This window comes from Calonectris borealis, chromosome 6, assembly GCF_964195595.1.
Source record: "Calonectris borealis chromosome 6, bCalBor7.hap1.2, whole genome shotgun sequence".
NCBI classification, from domain to species: Eukaryota; Metazoa; Chordata; class Aves; order Procellariiformes; family Procellariidae; genus Calonectris; species Calonectris borealis.
Genome location: NC_134317.1, coordinates 43,450,395 through 43,471,075, shown reverse-complemented (window position 1 = coordinate 43,471,075; position 20,681 = coordinate 43,450,395). Strand labels below are relative to the sequence as shown.

Below are 20,681 nucleotides of genomic sequence, written 5' to 3'. Positions count from 1 at the left end.
TAGTGGTTTGCACTGGCTCAGCGCAGGATCCAGGCTCCGGCAGGGCAGCCGTGGCAGCAGACGGCTCGCAGAGCAGAAGCGGGGACCCAGCCGCACCCTTTGACAGCCGCAAAGTGGTTGGGGAAGCACCTATTTAGGCGGAAGCTTTTGGTCGCTTTCTTAGATTAGGTGCTCTCTGAACAGGATGCTTGTGCTTGTAAACAGACTGTGCCCTGAAGCCTGGAGCATATAGTGCCTGTGGTTTAGCATAAGTGCTGTCCTGAACTAGAAATGGGACTACACGAAGTGCCTGTGAGTCTTAGTGCAGGAGCCTCTAGACGAGGAAAATGCCATTTTTCCTATTTCTGTGAATTAAGCAATGTTATTGTCACCTGATAGCAGCTTCTGGTTTAGCACTGGGAAGGCTGCCGGTGTTAATTTGCTTTTTCCCCTCATCCCTTTGCAGCAGCAGCAGGAGATGCTGGCAATGAAGCATCAGCAGGAGCTGTTGGAGCACCAGAGGAAGTTGGAGCAGCACCGACAGGAGCAGGAGCTGGAGAAGCAGCACCGAGAGCAGAAACTTCAGCAGCTGAAAAACAAAGAGAAAGGAAAAGAGAGTAAGTAGCAAAAGCTCACTTGTTTCAGTGGTGACAGGTAGAGCAGATGAATGGAAGCCATAAAGCAGCTTTATAAAGCTGGAGAAACCTTCATGATAGCCTCTCTACAGAGCTCGGCTGCACAGGGAGCTTATGTAAACTGTTAGGAGGTATTGAGGCTCAGAGAGAAATGTATTTCTATGCTTTATCTTCATTTTTGTCTTACTAAATGCCATTTTAGCGTTTTTCAAAAGGAAGCGTATCGTCTCTTTACTTGATTTAACATTTTTTGAAGTATTTTTGGCAGCGTTCCTAATGGAGGCAGAATATTAAGCCCATAAAATACACCAGATGCACACTGCATTTCTTTTTCTTTTACTTTTCTTAATTCCACTCTTTTAAGATGTAACCGAGTTCTCAGTTCTTAGCTTTAAAGTGTTTTCATTCAGAAAGTACTTCTTTCATGAGGTTACAGATCGTGTTTGGCTTTCCCACGTGTCATTATGCACTTCACAAGATTCAGTAGAATGATTATGGCCTCACAAATCTCCTTATCAAAGACACTTTGGTTGCTTGTTCGGTTTTCTTTTAGAAGTGAATGGGAGGACAAATACCTCGCCAAGTTGTACTATCAATTCGTTAGGTCTTCATTTCAAATGAAATAAAGAAGCCAGTGATGGAAGAAGCGGAGAGGGCTGAAGGGTACCAGGAGATGGGATGCTGTCTGGGGACCAGGAACAAGATAAAGCTCCAAGAAGAATTTTTCTAGTAGGAAAAGACTGGGGTCTAGGAGACTAAAAAAAATAATCTGAAGGTTGAATTCCCCACTCCTTTCATGTACATCTTGCAATGGCAGGCTTTAAGCTGCAGCCAAAATGAGGGAATACCCCAATATCTTCGCAAAGCAGTTCATAGGAGGTCCAACGTGTCTGTGTGTGTTTGGTTTGGGTTTCGCTCATTTTAAATACTAGGAGAAAGACCAAAGGATAAGAATCTACTTAAAAGAAGCAGTTTAACATTAAGGAGTGAGGAAAGATGATGATAATGCAGGTTGGCCACTCTGGTGCCCAGCTGGCTGCCACACGCGATGCTTTCTGTTGTCCTCTGGCTGCTTTGTGTTACTTTCCAAAATAAAGGCAGTCGGTTCGAACTGGATGAAAGCTATGAGCATTTCCACTTCACCCTGCTGTTCTCATCAACTGTTGATATTGTGTCAGTGTTTTGCTGGGCCTTTCTGCAAAATTAATGTCTGGCTATTCTCATTAAAGTAATTTGAAAATAAATAAAAATGTCCGAATCTCTCTAAAATGGCAAAAGCACAGAAGCACCTTTTGGATGAAACACATAGGTGTAAAGGAAAAAAACAGAATTTGGGGATGTTAAGTTGAAGATCCTGTTCCCATGGCTACAGTTTTATTTTTAAATTACTTTTTATTTAAGAAGTACTATGGTGTATAATCATTATAACACCTCAGCTCTTAAGAATACTTAAGTTATTTTTCTCACATCAGAAAATTTTGCTAAGCGCAACACAGCTAAAATTGTCCTGATCTGAAATATGAAGAGTGCGTAATAGATGTAGAGTATAGTTTATTCTCCTTCCTTCCTCCATCACTGTACGCCCAAATACATTGGTTTGTACCTTTCAGAAGGCAAGTCACAAATTGGTTTAGATTAACATAAGAGTATCAGCTCTTTGCATTCTCATCTTGGGAGCCTTAACCTGTCCCTCGTGAACTATCATAAAGCTTCTGATCAAAAGCAGGACTTCCACGAAAGGAAGGAAAATGTATATGTGAGTAAAGGTGGTTTTTGCGCAGGATAAGGAGCGATAGTTGGTCGTCCTGTCTTTCCACTGTTAAGATTGAACCTAGAACCGGTCCTGTGCATTGGTATTTCCAGACCCTTCTGGGCTTGGACCAGTCAGTCCCTTGCTGCTCAGGCAGCCTTGGACTGTGGCTTGTCTTGGACTTTCTCCTACAAATTGGCCAGCTGTGATCAGCCCACACTAATCATTAAGGACTTCCTCCCATTAATTTCCATTTGTTCTGCTCCTTTGCTCTTGCGTTGTGCAACCTCTTCCTTTCACGAGAGCCTGGTCCTCTTTCCGCCCTCTCTTATTCTCTTCCCACTACCTTATCCTATATTCGGATACTATTTGATCCTGGGACAATATGTAACTTGTTTTTGTCTCTGCGGTAGTAACCTGGCCCGGTCTTTTGGCTCTTTAGAGCCATCCTGTCTGCAGTACTTTGCTCATTGTGGCTCTCTCCTGTTTGCAGTCTTATCAGTTGATCTGCTCTTTGCTCCCTGCTCCTCTTAAACACTCGGGTCCTCCAAAGTGAATAGGCCAGCTTCACAGCTTGGTTTTCCCCACCGTGCACAGCCGCTCTCCCCCCGCCAGAGCTGCTGTGTGGGCTCTTGCCCCTCCGGTTCCTTCTCTCTCATCCTCCTTTTACTCTGCTGTGCCTTCTGCTTCCATTGGGGTTGAGTGTCTTGCTTCCTGCCTATGGGCTTATTCCATACGTATGAGCTTTTGATGTCTGACTTCTGCTCTTGTCGTCTTTGCTTATACCCCTGCATGTTATATACTATCGCATATGTGACAGGTTGTCCCTTTCTGCCTTTGGAGTCCTCTTTCACATCTTTACTGGATATTGCGCAGTGCTTCTGCCTGTAACAATGTGACTGGGTCCAAAATAACCCAGTGTAGTATATTAAAAGTGAGTTAGATTGTTTTTTTCCTTTTGATCTTTCAACTCAAGGGTCAAGAGCTGAGTAATGGTCAGAAGGTCTTGCATGACAGCTTGGTCCATGACTCTGGTGTTGCCCAGGGAAGGGGAAGCCTACAAGTTTTCATCTTGTTAAGCAAATATGGGGCCTTTCAGCTTCTAATTAAGGAGGAAGACATGCCAGGGGAGCTTTTGTAAACCTCAGGATGCAAAAATGTTTAGCTTCAAGTCTTCTAAGTAATGTCAGATTTATCCAAAACTGACAGAACACAGCCATCTTGGATTATTTTAAAGATGCTTATAGATTAAAGATGACACTTTTTGGAGAGAGAAGGCCTTTAAGCATGAATTTGTCACCTATTCTGGTCTAGCCATGTGGCTTGCTACACTCGTATGAATTTATCTCCAGCTCCTCAGTTGAACTTCCCATTGGGCTACATGCCAAACCTATGTTTGTAGAGCTAGTGAGAAAGCAGGGCTTCAAAAAGGTGAATTTTCAAGCTTTTCAACGCGACTTCAGTAGTTGAATAATATTACATCTTCGAGCAGTGCTTTATAGAAACATTTCAGTTTTCTTCTCTTGCGGAGATACAAAAAATTGTTTCCCCAGTCTGTCAAATGTCATTGTTGAGTAGGATCCAGGAGACAAAAGATCACCCTGTCGTATTTTAAGTTTTTATTCCCAATAGAGCAGACAGTTTTCCTGGCCTTTTCATTTTCTTGTAGCCCAGATATTTTCCTTTGGAATTCTTGCTTTACGCCGTGGTATAGATGAACCATCATTTTCCACATGTTCTGCTTGCCAAACTTTCTATGCATTACTCCATCAGGAACTCTGCCTGCGAATCTGTTCTGTCAACCGAATGATAATTTTAATCCATCATCGCAGTAAAACAGACTGGTCTCTATTGTGGAGGAAATAATGATTAGAAATTACACAGTTGACATTTTAACTCTACGCTACAAAATTACTGACTTTCTTCTTTAAATGTTAGATTTTCTATTTGAAGAAATAGATTACACACTTGTAAATGAATTGGAATATTATGTAGGTCTTATTGTACACAGATACTTTTGAACAAAGAGGTCCCTATTTACAAGAGTTTTCAAGACAAAATCTACATATGAGACATTCGTCTCATTCCCCTTCTGTTTGCAGATGTGACATTTAAAAACTTGAGTGTACACAAGACCCTTTTTCTTAAATACCTTTGATTAAAAGAAAGCTGGAATACCTAGTACAAATGCTTTATTCTAAGTGTATTTTTATGCAAGTTTTAAAAATCTTCTTCAGAAATCTTTTATAGTGAAATGATAAACCTCTGATTAAATTTCTGTTTTCAAACATAAGTTGTGATTATATGCAAAGCTAAAGGCAAGAATAAAAAAGGCGAGCTCCTCACTGGAGGTGCTTTGTTCTTTTCTCTTTGAAAGAAAAGTTCTTCTTTTGGACTGAAAATGAAAGATTTAATTCTGAATCTTTTTAGAAATTTAAATTCTTTAAAGTACGTGAATTGATTAAATAACCTTTTTTATTTTTGACATTTCAGGTGCGGTGGCAAGCACAGAAGTAAAGATGAAATTACAAGAATTTGTCTTAAATAAGAAGAAGGCATTGGCACACCGGAATCTCAACCACTGTATATCCAGTGATCCTCGCTTCTGGTATGGGTAAGTGGTACTGGGCTTATCTTTATGATTCAGCCGGTGCCACCTTTTTTCACAATTGCTGGAGATGTGGGGAATAGACCTGATGTGTCTACTGGATGAACCAGAACAGTGATAGAACCAGAGTTTGACTTTGCTGTACATTACCAAAATGCATTTTTTAGAGGGTTTCAATGTGAATAATTTTCATATCTTCTGTGATGGTCGCAGTAATTTTGTGAGTAGAGGTCTTTGCTGGCATCTCTAATCCACAATTATTCAAACTCGCAAGTTCTACCATCAAGATCAACCTTTATATGTTCTCTAGCTTTTCACCCAGGATTTCGTCCTGCCAGGTGCTACAAAACTTGAACTTCAGTAAAATGGGGAAGTTACTTTTTATGTTTAGTGAATTGCAACTCAGGATATTTGAGCTAGCATTACATTTTTAAAGCCTTTAATGCTTAGTGCTTATCTTAATCTCTCAAAGTTAGAAGTTTTGTTTACTTGGCTCTTCCCTGTCAACTGCTGGAAACACCAAGTGTGTTTTTTCTGAACTTCTAATCGCAATTGCCCCAACATCTATGTTTTCAACTGAAAATTTTCAACTGTTGGTCTCCAAGAAAACCCAAATGTCATGTGGGGTGAGAAGGTAACAGCTGATGTTATAATGACACGGGAACAAAGAGTGACTTCCTCAATTAGTTCAAATGCATTCAATTACTTCAAATAGCAAATATAAATGATGGCATTATTAACAAGGTACAAGTTTCAGTTCCAGAAATTCACTTCTTCATTGTATAAAAGAAAATCAGAAAATTTGAGATGATTTGAAAAGTTCCACTACTATAACATTGTGAATATCTATATTAAGGAAAAAAAAAAAAAAAAAAAGCTTTTTGGATGTTGTCTTTAGTGACCATAAAATTAATAAAATTTTGAATGACAAAAGTCAACGAAATTTTGCTGTCAAATCTGTGTTCAAGCTGAGTGTCTGACAGTTTTTTAAGTCTTAAGAAATTTACATGTATACAGGGATGGTGAGGTCATAGCCAGAAGATGTTTCCAAATTCAAGAAACTAAGCTGAAATTACATTTGAAAGGTATCCCAGCTATGAGCCAGTACAGAAATGCTGAAGAGTAGTTGGCAGAAAAATTCAAACATTATTCCAGTAGGGTGAGATTGAGCAGTTTTAACACATCTCTGAAAATCTAATCTGAGACTTGAAAATTGTATGGTTATGGCACTGGTTAAAGTAGTGAAATGTTGGTTTATGCAAAGATAATATTTAAGGCCCACTAGATCGATATCAAGGATGGTAGAAGAAATAGGAGAAACTGAATTTTAATCAACATAAATATCTTTTTTAGATAACTGATATTCCACTGTTCTTAATTGAGACTCACCAAGAAATTTGGGGATTTTATTAAAGGCGGTTGAAGACTCTCTGAGCCACTATGTTCTCCATTTTTTTTTTTTCCAGTTGGCTAAAATGCCTGTTAATGCAAAAGTGGTATGAAGTCAATTAGAATTAAGGATAGTAAATGAGTACTTTCCTCCAAAACCTTCGATCCTCTGGTCCTAGAGAAACCTGGCATAGAATTGCCATCACAGGTGAATTTAGAAAAGAGAAAAGAGATGAATCGAAGAGCAGCGGTCTGTAATACCGTATATGTTACAGGGCCAGGGGTCGTGCAGAAGGTTATTTAGCCAAGTTGTGTTTAAGGTTTCAGTATGTTTCCTGCTTTGTTTTAAGCTAATACTGAGAACTTTCTGAGCACCAATATATTGTTTAGGTTTATTGAGGCATATGTTAATCAAAACATCCCTTTCCTGTGATGCTCCAGGGATGCCAACAGGTAGAGACAACTACAAACCCTTGCACAAGGGGACATCCTTTTTCTTATGGATTTAACGGGCTTGCCATCCCCTCATCTTCCCTCCACTGTTTCGTGGTGGGGAGAGGATCAGTATTCTGGTTTCTAACAAGTTGTGAAGAGGGAAGAAAGAGCCTTGGAGGCCTCACAGATCTTTCGAAGGGTCTGTCTCAGTGATAAGTTGCAGGCAGGCAAGAGCTCGTTCTGCTCAGCCTTTGAGGAGGGCAGATGGCAGCAGGACTGCATGACTGCAGTGTCTTATCTTGCGGTGGAGGATTTAAAATCCTCCCTTTCATTCTGTCAAGGCAGAAGCTGAAGAGTTTTAGTTTCCATTATATTCAAAAAATATTTTTTTAAAAAAGAGAAAACCTTCAAATTAATTATATATTAGTATTTATTTATATGGCATCTCATGGGTTACCAATTTCGTTATAGAGATATTTATGTATGCACATACTTCTAATGTGATTCAATTGGGTGGTGTTTGGATTTAACACACGCAGACGAGGCTTGCAGAAGATAGACTTGATGCTCCTATTGTGAGCAGGCAAGCCAATTAAGTGGTAACAGATGCTGAAATAGTCTTTTAAATGACACGCCTGCTTTTAAGCACTTCCTTTGGTCTTATTAAGGTTTGTGAATTCCTTTTTTAAAAAGTTGAAAGCATTACTTGGAAAAAACCAGATCTCCTAAGGGTATTGAACACCACAACGATTCTACGTCAATGGCTGTGACATGAAATATGTTCCACTGACATGTGAAATAGCTGTCATTCCCCTGGCCCTTTGGGCCAGGCTTCAGTTGTCCACTGAGATGTCTAGATGCTTTTGCCTTCAGTATCTTGTATCTGTTTGAACTTCATTCAACACTCTTGGTTGCTGGTGCAACCTTGAGTGTTTATAGTCGGTGCATATTTTCTAATTAATCACCGATGTTAAAGGGCATTGTCGCATGCACACGTGCGGATCAGCCCTTGAGATGAAAAGGGACCAGTTTTAGAGGTTTTGCAGAGTATAGTCATAGTCTTCAATGAAAGAAAGGAACTTGGTAATGCTCAGTAATGTTTCTTGGAGGCTTTCGCAGAGGTCTCGCTCAGTCTTCAGCTCTATGGTATTCAAGCCACTTTGTAAACTCTGTTTAACATATACAGCTCCAGTCTATATGTTATTGTTTAAAATAGCTTTGTGGACTATAATTTTCAGATTACGTTGATGATAGGCAGCAACAGAAGAGGTTCTCTTGAATTTCGTTGTCAGACTGTCCCTCCCGTGGATTCTGAACCCGCTGGACAGCCCTGCTCCCAGGAGGTTTTGCTCTTCAAGATACTTAACATAAGAGTGGCTTAGCAGGAACACAGACAGAGCACCTCGGGCTTAGCAAACAGGGCTATTATTTCCCTAGGAAGTTGTCAGAAATGCGCTTGGGAAGTAGCCACTCAATGCGGTAGCAAATAATGAAAGGGAGTTTAAGTGAGTATTTGCATGGTAGGGAGGTAGAGAGATATAATTACACACTGAATTATTCCAATGTACATAGGTGTCTGCAGTCTCTGTACACAAAACATTCTAGCAAAGATACGTATGTTTGAATATGTATTCAGTTTACGTTGCGTGAATATGTTTGAAGTATCATGCGTGCTTTGCCGTGCGCATGGGTTTTTGAAGGACCTCATTGCTCAAAGAACAGGGGATGTGTTATGTGAAGGTATGCCTGCAGACTCGATATAGTATACAGTTTCATCCCTTTCAAGACCTCTGAAATTCTTGAACAGGCATGCAGACCAGTGCATTTTGCTCGAAGCAGCGTAGGGTGTTGGATCCCAGTCCTCGAGCAATATAATGTATTCCTGTTTGCAGAGTTAAATATCTGTCATTCAGCAACTCCGAAGCACATCTAAACAGGCCCTTTGAGTCCCTTGCACATTCCCTAACAAAGTGATGAAAATAGCTTCAATGTACACGATTGTGCAGCTTAAGTCATGATTTAAAAAAAAAAAAAAAAAAGAGAAAGAAAAAGTGTATTGCTTGTATAGGCAACAGCAAAAAATGCCATTGTGTGACGTGGTGGGTTTGAGGGCTCTTGGCTTGCAGCGTCCCGGCTTCCTGTTTGTGAAACATCTCTCTGTGCTGCCTTCCCGTGGTATGAGCAGATCCGGGCAGAGAAAGCGACTTCTGTTTTCGGGAGGGATTCAAATATTTCTCAGTTTGGTTCTGTTTTGATTTCAGGTGATGATTAAACTGTGCGTGCATGTGGGCATTTATTGGTGCGAATGTAAAAGAGTACACGATGTGCACGAATGCTAATGAAAAATACAACTGTGTAAGAGCCCGAAAAATTATTCTGCCTGTACGTACAGAGAAGTTTGGAATATAAAGGGGGGAGGATTAGGAAACCACAGTGAATCATACTGCTTGGTAAGAACTGTGGGTATAGAAAATTTTGATGTCGATGTTCAATTAAACTTTTCAGAGGTTTTTTTGTAACAAAATCATGTAGAAAATCTGATGCATTTTCCTGATGTTTTGTTAGCCCCTTATTTTTTGAAGAGTTTAACTTGTAGTGGAATTGATGCTATGTATCTCACCAAACAGCCTACTTCTGATTTGAGCTTTCAAAACGTACTGCTCAAGGAATTGGATGAATTGGTGTAATTTTCAACTGGGGGGATGGCTCATTTTGGTTCCTTAAAGAACCTTTTGTAGGAGAATATTTTTTAACCAGGGTCTCCAAGAATGCCTGCTTATTAAGCAATGTAAAATTTCAAATCTTCACTTCTTTTGGCAAAGTGCTCGCTTTCTGTTGTCCCATATTCTTTAGTAATTCGAAGAAGTAATACAGGGTTTAAATTCTGCTTGTTAAAGCTTAAAATCTAGGATTTTTTTGATAGCTGCGTGGCTGTCACCTGTATTGCTAAATCAATCATTCTGTTGATGTAACTACTCTGCTAACATGCACAGTCTGGAGACTTCCCCAGGTCTGTGCTGATCGGGGTTGGTAGAGCTCCTGAGAAATGGCAAGGCTGGGCACGAGTCATTAAGTAGGAAAGATGCAGCCAACAAACTGGTAGGAGGCTTAGAAAACTCATTCATTATTTAATATCCTTAGCAAACAGACTGTAATTTACTTCCAGCAGCCTGCTCAAACAAAGCTATAAATTATCAGCTTCGAGAAGTTAATCTGGAAAGGTGTTGAGTACTTTGGCCCTATCTCTGCTAAGTACTTGGGTCGGGAGGCAGCGAAGCAAAAGGCAGAAGACCACCTATGCAGTACGGCTGCTGTTAGCCAATTTAAACGTGTGGCACCTAACATGCTCGTCCTTTGGTTTTGTTTCATCCTTAGACTTTGTCTACTATGTCCGGGTTCTATTCAGTGAAGGGAAATTGTTCATTCGTGCTACGGTTGAGGGCAGTAACGACATCCATGCTTAGCTTCAAGAATATGACTTAGCAAAACCCAGCCCAAGTACATGCTTAAATTTATACTCATGGTTAAATACCTTCATGAGTTGAGCCGTGCTCAACAGGGTAATTCTTGTACTGAAAATTAAGCATATGTTTAGTTACCTCCCTGTATATTAGACCTTAGTTTCTTTTTTGCATGAGTGCCCAGAAGGAGAAAGCTAGTCCCAAGATCTTTCCCTTTGCACTGTTCCCCACTAACTAAGATAACAGACAAGGTGAAGCTGCACTTGTTCCCTTTGTGTGTCACTGGCATAAAGCTTCTTCCTTCTCTTTCTCTTTCCTTCTCTGCAGGAAGACGCAGCACAGCTCTCTGGACCAGAGCTCCCCACCCCAAAGTGGCGTATCCGGCACCTACAATCACCCTGTACTGGGGATGTATGATTCCAAAGATGACTTCCCACTCAGAAAAACAGGTAGCGCTCACGTTGATTTTCTGTGTTGCCTACTGCCTGCTGTGACACTTGGTCCTCTTATTATTTTTTTTTTTTTTTTTTTTTTTTAAAAAAAGGTGTGTTACCGAAAAGGTGTATTTCATGGGGTGATTTATTTAACAAGCACCCACTCCATCCTGCTCCCCCTTCATCTGTCACTGTGTGCGCAGTGTTAGAGGGAGGCTGGAGTTGCTTTGGGTGTGCAGACATGCAAAGCTGCAGGCAGGAGACAGCGGAGTTGTGTGTCACAGTTTGTGAGATGTTTTCACAAAGTCAAAGCTAATACAGAGATCTGGGTGTCTGAAGTCGAAGTATGGTTTGCTGAGTGAGAAAAGTACCAAGAAAAGTTCATTTCTTCTGGGATTTGCATTTTATATACAAGTTTATACTTAAAATAAATAAAAATGTTTCTGCCAGTCAAAGCGTCGGGACTTCCTGCAAAGGTTTTGGTTCACACCTAGACAGTTATTTCTCAGTTAAGTTTTTCCCTGCACGGTGGCTAAGCAGGTCAGTTATTTCTCAACTATATATTATGTAAACCACGTTGTTTTGGTTGGCTGTGGTCCCCAGCTCCATATCGCATGCCTAAGCCAACACAGCCTCAGCTTCTAACCTGGCCAGCTCGTGATCCTCGGCTGCTTCCTTCGGGGAATAGCTGAGCTTCCACGAGCTCGTCCCAGTTTGGGGAGCAATGCTGCTGACAGTGCTGTGTGTTGGAAATTGCTTCAGAATAGGGAAAGAAACTTTTCTGAAAAGATGGAGTGCAGGTGAGAGGAAAGCAGAGGTGTGATTGAACTTTGTACCTTCTGCAGGTGCTGCCTAGCTATTTTTCAGGTGTGCTTTGTGGATCTTCAAATGTGGAGGGATGAGCAGTACTCAAGAAGTGTGACATCCTTGTGATAAGGAGTGGTGATGGCGTGTTAACCAAATCTCCCTGTGAGTTTGCTACTGTCTTTGCACAAGTCGGCGGCCCTAAGTCAATTCCCAAGAGCTGGCAGCCCCTCCGTTTCCTTCTGGGAGGGATGTAGGTGTTCTCAAGGCACTTCTCCTAACAGTTAGAAGTAGAGCTGTTCTTAGGTGTAGTGGATGTTTTAACACAATTCTCATTACCTTTGTAAACTTGGGGTGTTTTTTCTTCTTTCACCACCTGATGAGAAAAAAATACACCTCCTCACACACGTCCTGTGCCTCCTGACTACCAGTTCTGTGGATTTAAAGTTCTGTGGATTTAAAGACCTTTTTGGGAACTTCTCATTCTGAACCATAGCACCTGGCTTGCTGGAGGGATCTGTGGATGGATTCCCACCTGCTGTGCAGTAGACTGTCTTCCACCGGGCACGGTGGGTTGGGTGGCAAGTGCCAAACACTTCAGCTGCACAAGAAGTCAATCAAAAATCGGCAAGCCCTTTCCAGGATATGGTTTTTTTCGTGGGCACACCCTGTACCTTTGGTGGTGGTAGTTTTAACTGCTCCCTTTCTGGAAGACTCCAAAAGCAGAGCTTGGAAAACTTGATTTCCTGAAGGGTGGGGCATCCTCTAATCTCTGCTCCTAGATAATGAAAGACCGAAAACCCAATTAGGTACAGTAGATGCTGCTGTGTTGTCAGTGCCCGGGACAGCCAAAGCGACACTGTCTGGGCTTTGGGACTTTGCCTTTCTTAGGGAAGGTGAGTGCTGATGGAGGACTACCCTCCACGGAGAATTCCTTCAGCTCTGAAGCCAGTGAAACACAAATATGTGCTTGGCGTACCTGTCTGCCTGGGAGGAGGAACGCAAGCCCGGGCTGCTAGCAGCCATTGCTGCCATTCGCTTCTCTCTGCTGAAGGCTTTCGGGCTCCTCTGGGAAATTGCAACGTTTCCACGCAGAGAGGCATCCCTTGGCACCATACCTATTGCTTAGGGCCTGTGGACAGCGTGATTCCAGGAGATTTTTAGCTCTTTCCTACACCTTGTGAAACCAGGTGATCCATTTCTGGTGCATTAGCATCCCCATAGCATAAACGGGCTTTGACATGCTCCGAAACCTCCCTTGCTCATAACTTCAGGGGACCTTACTTGTCAGATTAATTTTGAGGATCAGTTGCCCTTCTTGCTCCCAGTTGTGGAAGGGGATTTCTGCAGGAGAAGGAAAGCATCTGCACATCTCGCCCCTTTGCTGCTTCCCAGACTTGAGCCCTCAATAAGTAACTGTCTGAATAAAAGCCCTGCCAGACAGGGTGAATTAAGGATGATAAATGTATCTAATCACATTATTAAAAATGGAAGCAACCAAAATCATTGTTGTTTTAAATCAGGAAGATGTTGAGCTGATTTTGTTTTTCCAGAATGCTGATGCCTGTTCTTTTTGGGCACCAGCATTAATCTTTTGGGGACTGGTCTGTGATACATACGAGTTCACTTGCAAGGTTCAGGGGAGAAATTTTTTTGTTGTTTTCTTTTATTTTCCTTTCAACGCAACAGCACTTCAGTCTCTGGCACAGCGATATCCTGCAGAAATCCCATTGCCAAGAATGTTAAGTTGCTTGGAGAAGAAAGGCTCCTGAACAGTCTGGTGTAAACAAAAGGCAGGGAAGGCTGGAGCCCATCCTAAATAAAGTTCTTTATTATGGGTGAGCTTTTCAGATTTTTGGCACCAGGCAAAACTCTGGCTTTGTGTTTGTAATTTAAAACCACCATATCATGTAGTCCAATTTTATTAAATTTGATTAAATATTTGCAGTTCAAATGACAGAGTCCATCACAATACAGTTCTGATTAGCAGGGCTGGAATCTGACCAACATCATCGTTAGGGGTAGGGTGACTTAGGGGGCTGCAGGAAGGCAGCTTGAACAATCGTTTCTTCTAGAGCGCGTTTTCAGAGTTGGCAGCGTGTCCTGCGCGTTGATAAATTGTTCGGGAAGAATAAATATGTCATTGCACTGGGTTTTTAAAAAGACTACCTTTCTTTACTCTCACTTATTTAAAGCATCATGATGTGGTCACAGGTTATCCCTCTGCGCACACTTGGAGATAACTTGCTAGTCTAAAACTTGAGTGTGAGTGTTGTGGGAGAGGCCCAGTGAACTGGCCACGCTCGCTTTGGTAGAAGTGGATGTGTGCATGAATAACGTCTTAAGAGTGCTTGAAAACGTTCAGCATGGGAAACAGTCAACGCTTGCAACGTGCTCCTAATGCATCCTGTCCCCTGAAATCCTACCCTGTCTGATTTGTTTTACTTAAGTATGTTCCAGTTTCTTGGCTGTTTGGTTTCTGCATGAAATTGTTTTCCTGTCAGGCTGCTGGCTGGTGCAGCTACTAATTGCTTGAATCCTGTTTTTAGCCCGGCTGGGGGATGCATTTCACTCAGTTCCCTCTATCTGAACACTTTGGGGCTCTTCCTTTTTTTAACTGAACTGAGAACAGTTCAGTTGGTGCTGCTTATGCTTTTGCTGTTGAATAACTGGATTAACACCAGGATTTTTATTTCCCCTTTTGTGTAGTTTCCTTTATTATACATTTCCTTTAGTGTACGCATTTTGTTGACAGCTGTTGAGAGGGGAAAATATGACCTTTTCTGCCCCCCGATCACGGTTGGCGCCTTCCGAATTTAATGAAGCTTCATTATGTGCCGTACTGGGACCCTGTAAGAAAATCTCTGGAGAATCCTTTCAGAGTGATTTTAGAGTCTGGGTTGGGGCAGTCTTTTGTAGCCTGTTTTGATAACCCTAGGAGTTGTTTGTCAACAGCTTTCTTGGAGCTGCTGAAGTTCTTTTTAATGTAGCTCTTCAGTTTTGTGTTTCTAAGGAATATGAGGATGCCCTCATTTTCTCCCCAGGAGCAAGGTCGTTCATGGTGTTCCCTGCTTTGTGGAATTTGAGCAGTGGACATATTAAAACATGCTCTTAATTAGAAAGCCAACACAACCACCGTCATTGAGATTCGTAAAAGACTGAAGAGAATTATTTAACTTCTTAACATGCTTTTCCGCTTGCTTGCGTAGAGTTTTTGGTTTGGTTTTGGTTTTTTTTTTTTACATCCTATGCAGGGCTAGACCATGTCCTGTCAGACACTAGCTTTCTCGCTTACTCCTGCATAGAGGTAGGGTGAGGATTCCTGACGTTCATTGGGAGTTGACAGCTAATCAGGATTTCTGATGAAAGCCACAGCATTTCAACTAGTTGTTGTTAACATTGGGAGAAGTTTTGCCAGACTCGGTACCTGGCCAACACACATTCAGCTTGCTGGGATGCATGAACTGGAAACATATCCCTGTATCTATATTTAAACCTGACTCCAAAGTGAGAAAAACAGCTAATGTCTTTTGAAGTACTCGCAAAAGATGTTCTCCTAAGTCATAACTGTAAAAATGGCTGCATCTGTAGGACCCATGCGGGATGTGAAGCAGGCTCAGATCTGGTCATGGATTTGCTCCTGCTGTTGGGTAAAGCAAACCTTTCCCGAGACAGCCGCTCTCCTTCGACCCTCCTCATGCCCACGCGGGAGGGATCTTTCCCTTTACTGCTGCTTGGTTCCCCTGCCCTGGACTGGCTGCTGGTCTTTAAACCTTTCTCCTGACAGAGGTGTCAGCAGAGGTGGGATTTTTGACAAAGCTGATGTTATCAAAAATGCGCTATTGTTTCATTTTGTCCTTTTTTGTTTGCGCTTCTCAACACACTGGCTTTTGCCAAACTGCTGTGGTTCGTTCCTCCTGCATCCATCAAGAGCAATGGATGGCTGGTTTTTGGTGTCTTTGGCTCGATTCCTGGGGCTACTTGGCCCACGGCTGCTGCAGCCACGGTCACTGTTTTGTGAAGCATCGCTGAGGCTCTGGGTCCTGCCTTTTCCTTTCCCTCCAGTATCACAGCTGGCTGCACTGGGGAGGTGAAGATCAGAAGGACGTTGATGGGGACGAAGATTTTAAGGAGGTGAGGGATTCCTGTGGTCCCAAATATGTTTTCACTGCAGAGCTGTGGGATAGCATCTCAGGGTGTGAGTTTCCACTATTTCCAAAACTAGACTGAATTGAATGCCAGACTGGGAGCTTACAAAGACATCTTTGGCAAGTACCTGTCTCCGAATTTCCTGCCCAGATAGCAAATGAGCGTGTGCGTGCGTTTGATATGTACTTGGGGAGAAATAACAAGTAGAAAGTGTCACAGACCCCCCTTTCAGCTCCTTTTCTCTGAGGACCAGGGAAGAACAAGTATCCTACCTGAAAACCTCCCATCCCAGCAATGTCTCTTGCCTTCTGCACAAGTCATGGCAGAAGAAGACGAACTCATTATAGGTGTCTGTGTCTTAGGGCTTGTGGTAAAGAAAAAAAAGCTGTCCTCAACCTTCACAGCCATGCAGTTAAGAACTGGCAGGAAAGGTCCAATTTTTAGCTTGGCCTCATCAGACCATGGCTTAGGCACCCCTTTGCTGCAGTGACTTCCCTCAAGGAGTAAAGGAATGCAACAGAAAAGAGATTTCTCCTCGTACTTGTCCATATGTGGTGCAAATGGGCAGAGTCCGGCCCATCTGCCACTTGGAGGGCTGCCCTGGCCAGTGGTTTTCCTGAATTCCACCACCATTTGGGACCTGCCGCAGAAGGAATCTGACAAATACATCGCCCCTGCTGATGGTCCCAGCAACCACTTCAACTTCCACCCCACGAGCCTCCTAAAAGAAGTAGAAAAGGTTGATAGTGTTCTTCTGGCTGAATCAAGCATGAGCAGATTGGGAACGACGACTTCTTCTAAGCCCCAGCTTGCACTTAGAGGACGATGGTGAGATGTACCTAAGCTGCAGGGTCCCAATCACTCGCTGCCCACCCAGGGCTGGCCATGAAACAGGCAGCGTGGACCTTCCCTGCCTGCATGTCCCTGCCAGGCACCACAAATCAGAGCATGTGCACTCGCTGGCTCATGATGGGGAGCCCACAGGCTGGCACTAACCATCTCCTGTTTGCTAATATTCCTCTCTTTCTGTGCAAGAGAGAGGAGCCTGAGGGAGGAGAGCATCCAGCATCCCGTAATTATGTTGGTTTCCTCGCAGTATTGCAGAAGCACAGAGTTGTTTGAGTATTATTTGCAGCTAAGCAGGTGAAATTGTTCTGAACTTCTTGCATTTAAAAGAAAGAAAAGGGAAAAAGAAAGGATTTGTCAATAATTAAAACACTGCATTTGTCAAGAAAGGCATAATACCTCTCCGAGTTGGTTCTGATTATTGGAGTGTTTTAAGTGGTTTGTTTTATGACAAAGATTGTTTAGAGGAAATTAGAGTAGGCTAAAATCCCAGTGCAGTGTAGGAGTATAATTCAGAGAAAATCTTTGAGCTTTGTACAGCATGGAGTGTCATTCAAGTTCGAGAGCATCTTTGCCTTCCCACCCACGTTGTCCTTCCAGCTGACGTGGTTGGAGGTCTGGCCTTCCTGAGCAACTCGCTGTGTCCCAGGGACCCACGCACTGCCTTGGGGTGTGCTCTGCTGAGAGGAGACACTGACCTGCATGATAAATCCCTATTGTTATAAATATTGTTTCCTGCTCCAAGTGGAGGACATCGGTCTCTCTAATCCAAAAATAACATTAAAAACAAAAATTATTTTATTACTGTGATGCTACAGAATAGCTTCAGACCAGCCCATTGAAATTTCAGAGAGCAGAACAAACCAAAGTGCAGTTGGAGGACCAGCAAACGCTTGCTTTAGTCCCTGCACTTCTTCTGACAATCATGTCTAAATGCATGCTAGGGAATTCTTTGCTCCCATGTTTTTCTTCGGCGCCAGCAGCTATGAACTGTGTTCCATGGGTGCTCCTCTCCGGTGCCGAGGTTTGCTTAGAGGCAGGAGGGGGCACCCCCTTTCCTTGCTCAGGGCTCTGATAAAGCAAGATGCACTTTTGGCATGAGTGCTGGGGATCCATGGGGGAAAGCCAGCACTTCCCATCAAAGCACTTCTTGAGGAGTACTGTCAACGGGGCATCGAAGGAGAAACCTCTTCCAGTAGAAGACCAAATAAAGTCTTCTGGTTTAGTGTCACCTTTGGGGAGCGGGGGCTCCAGGAGGCTCAGGACCTAGCCCTCAATCCTTCAGTGAACCCAACCTTCTCCTTCTTGGTCCTCTCAGCTCCATCTCTGCTTCACAGGGACTGCCAGGAGTGTGCACGCTTTCACCTGTATATGTATGTGTGTGTGTATACATATATATATATATGCGCCCAGGTTTGTTTTGGTCAGAGCTGAGACACTTGGTGTTTGGGCCACTGCATCTAGCAGAAAGGAAAATCAAGTCAGAGCTAGGAGAGCGTGACAAGTGCGTGCCTGTCCTCTGTGGGACAGCTTTGACCACGAGCACCGTGTGAATGGCATCCAGAGTGGTAACTTGGAGTGATTTCTCCAAAATGAAGCGCAACAGCTGAGCTCTAAGGAAACCATGCATCCCTCGAGCCATGTCCTACAGGCTTCTCAGTGCACTGTTTCCCCTCTCCTGGCCCTCAGCGGTTTGCAACTCTGTGTGGCAGCATGAGATTGATTTATTGGGTTTATGTTGTTCTCTTACAGTTCCTTAGAAGAGCATCCAGGGCAGGAGGAGGCTGGAGGTAGGACAGGTCGCTCCTTCCTATAGGAGCACCCAGCGTCAGGCAAGGAGGAGGGAAAAAAGGCAAACTGCACAGAGCTGGCAGGGCAGGGCATGGACTCGGTCATCACGGCCATGGTAGGAAGGTTTCTAGGTACAAAACAGATTGCAGCTCAAAAACAAGTGCTTGGTTGGTCCATGAGACTCTGACAAAGGGTGGAGGGGACACCACCATGTGTGTTTTGACTCACTTTGGACTTCTATATATTAACAAGTTACATTTCAGTAAAATTCAGTGCAGTTCTTGAGTTTAAAATTCCTGTAGGGTTTTTTGAGAGAAGCTCCTTTTAATGTAAGGAGATTGCCTCCAAAAGTTGTGGCCCCCGTGGGTCACTTGCTGGGGTCTCCCTGATTTTGTAGCTGCTCCCTGCCCTCATGTTCAGGCAGTCGGTAGCTCCCTCTGCTACAGCCACTGCAGCATTTTGGTTGCTGTACAGAAATTGCATGTTTTTCTCCTACCTTCTGCAGAGCTCAGTGCTGTTTTAAACACTTTATTGGAGAAACTCGCTTGGAGGACCTCATTCTCTCCTTTCTAGTCCTCATCCCTTTCCACATGTCTCTTATCTTTCCTCTCAGATAATACTTTGAACTGTGCAAAGCTGCTGTCTTTATTTTAGGCTTTGGAAAGGGAAAGACAGAGACAAGATGTGGCATTTCCATGTGTTTGTTTTTCTAGTCCAGCTTTGGCTATGCACAGCAGAAACCTTCGTGGTGCTCCGTGACGCTGTGATTTTGCGTGGTTTTGTAGTCAGGCAAACAGATGATAGTGAAGCTGTAAAAAGTGTCAACATTGTGTGCTCGGTTTAATGGGTGTTAAAGCCTTCTTTCTACTGATGAGATGCTGCGACTACTAAACTTCAGCCTGAAAAGTGCCAAATATTGGCCTTTAAGTTTTCATTTTAAGGACACTACTTCCATAAAGAGCCTTACACAGTGCTCGTGCCAACACAGAGTTAGGAGAAAAGGAAGAACATCCAGCAAATATCTTTATCTAGCCCTTTCTAACCATATACCTATGTTCCTAGACGTATTATTTCAGGTGCTGCCATCCAACATGGTACCAAGATCATAAAAAATAGTTTGTTTCTGCAGAAGAAGTTTCTGTGGTACCTGTCTCCCGTAGGTACATGTGTGGGACCCTATTCTTGTCCCCTCCTATGCTGATGCCTACAAGTATTGAAAATCAAACACACTGGCTCGCTTAGGCTTCGGAGGGATAAAGGTGAAACGGTTTTCAATCTTTTTGTTTGACCATAGGTGAACTTTGCCAGGTCCTCCTGACTAAATAGGTCATGATCCGCTATTTTTGGAGAGGAGAGACCACACTGTGCAGATGAGGAGCAGTAATGAAGGTCTGGGATAGAGCTAGCCAGGGAGCAAAGAAGTCGCAGAGTGGGGAGCAAATGCTCAATTGCAGAACATGTGGTCTCTCCTGCTTAAGCAAAAGATAATTGATCTTTATTAAAATTTGGGGTTGCGCAAAAGGCTAGTTTCAGACAGCTATCTCTCTCTCTCTCTCTCCTATGTTTACCCATGCGGTGACCTGGATGTTAGAAGAGAGACAAGGTAATTGTGTTGGCCTTTGCCTGGCTGGTGAGGCTTAGTACGGAGCTTAAAAATAATAATAATAAAGGCATAACATCCTTTCTCAGTCCCCAGCTGCCAAAATTAAGATGTGCAAGGACCGGGATCAGGGTTTTCATGGTACATTTTTTGCTTTTTTTTTTTTCATAAATGTGGATGGGTAGTGGGAACAGGGCAAACGCTGCCCAGGACTTTGTGTTTTTTGACTTACACAGACTTAATATCAGATTAGTTCAGCAGCTTAGTGGATGCAATTCTAGGAAGAAAACAATGAGAATGACATAAATGTTGAAGAATTGGATTGCATGGGTCCTGCTGCAATAAATGACGTATAAGAGGGGTAACTTGGGTTTGAGCCTGTGAAAACTAGGGAAGCTTTTGGCTTATGTTCTCGTTATTAATTTACTCACTTAGAGAAAAACAAAATATTCTTTGTCTAAATCCTTATTATAGGCCAAATTAAGTATGTCACTGCTTAAGAAATCCCACTGGCTTTGTGAAAGCTGACTCAGACTTGGGCACGAGCTTCAGTTGTTTGCTAAACAAGAATCAAACTGATTTTTCGATAACTTCATGGTGTTTTTTTTAAAAGACTTCACCTTAAGATGTAGAAGACCAGTAAGTTTTGTAATTTAGTCTCCAGTTCTCTTAAGTTTATGCTAGTTAGCAGTGGTGGGGAGCAAGATTTTGGGCATGTTGCCTGACAGGTGAATATCGGGAGATTTTCAGTGGAATTGGTGTTCCTGAGAGAATATTGAACCTGTGTTGATTGTCTGGTA

At 42.8% G+C, this 20,681-nt stretch overlaps 1 protein-coding gene across 10 annotated transcripts in view; it reads left to right on the top strand.

The window, feature by feature from the left end:
• HDAC4 (histone deacetylase 4) overlaps nt 1-20,681 on the top strand; it is a 257,588-nt gene that overhangs the window by 153,844 nt on the left and 83,063 nt on the right. For 8 of the 10 annotated variants that reach the window (XM_075153823.1, XM_075153824.1, XM_075153821.1 and 5 more), the window contains 3 exons: nt 446-596; nt 4,858-4,978; nt 10,585-10,706. In XM_075153823.1, coding sequence (XP_075009924.1) covers nt 446-596; nt 4,858-4,978; nt 10,585-10,706 — 394 coding nt within the window. The remainder of the gene's footprint in view (nt 1-445; nt 597-4,857; nt 4,979-10,584; nt 10,707-20,681) is intronic. The other 2 variants (XM_075153822.1, XM_075153820.1) reach the window with 1 other exon arrangement.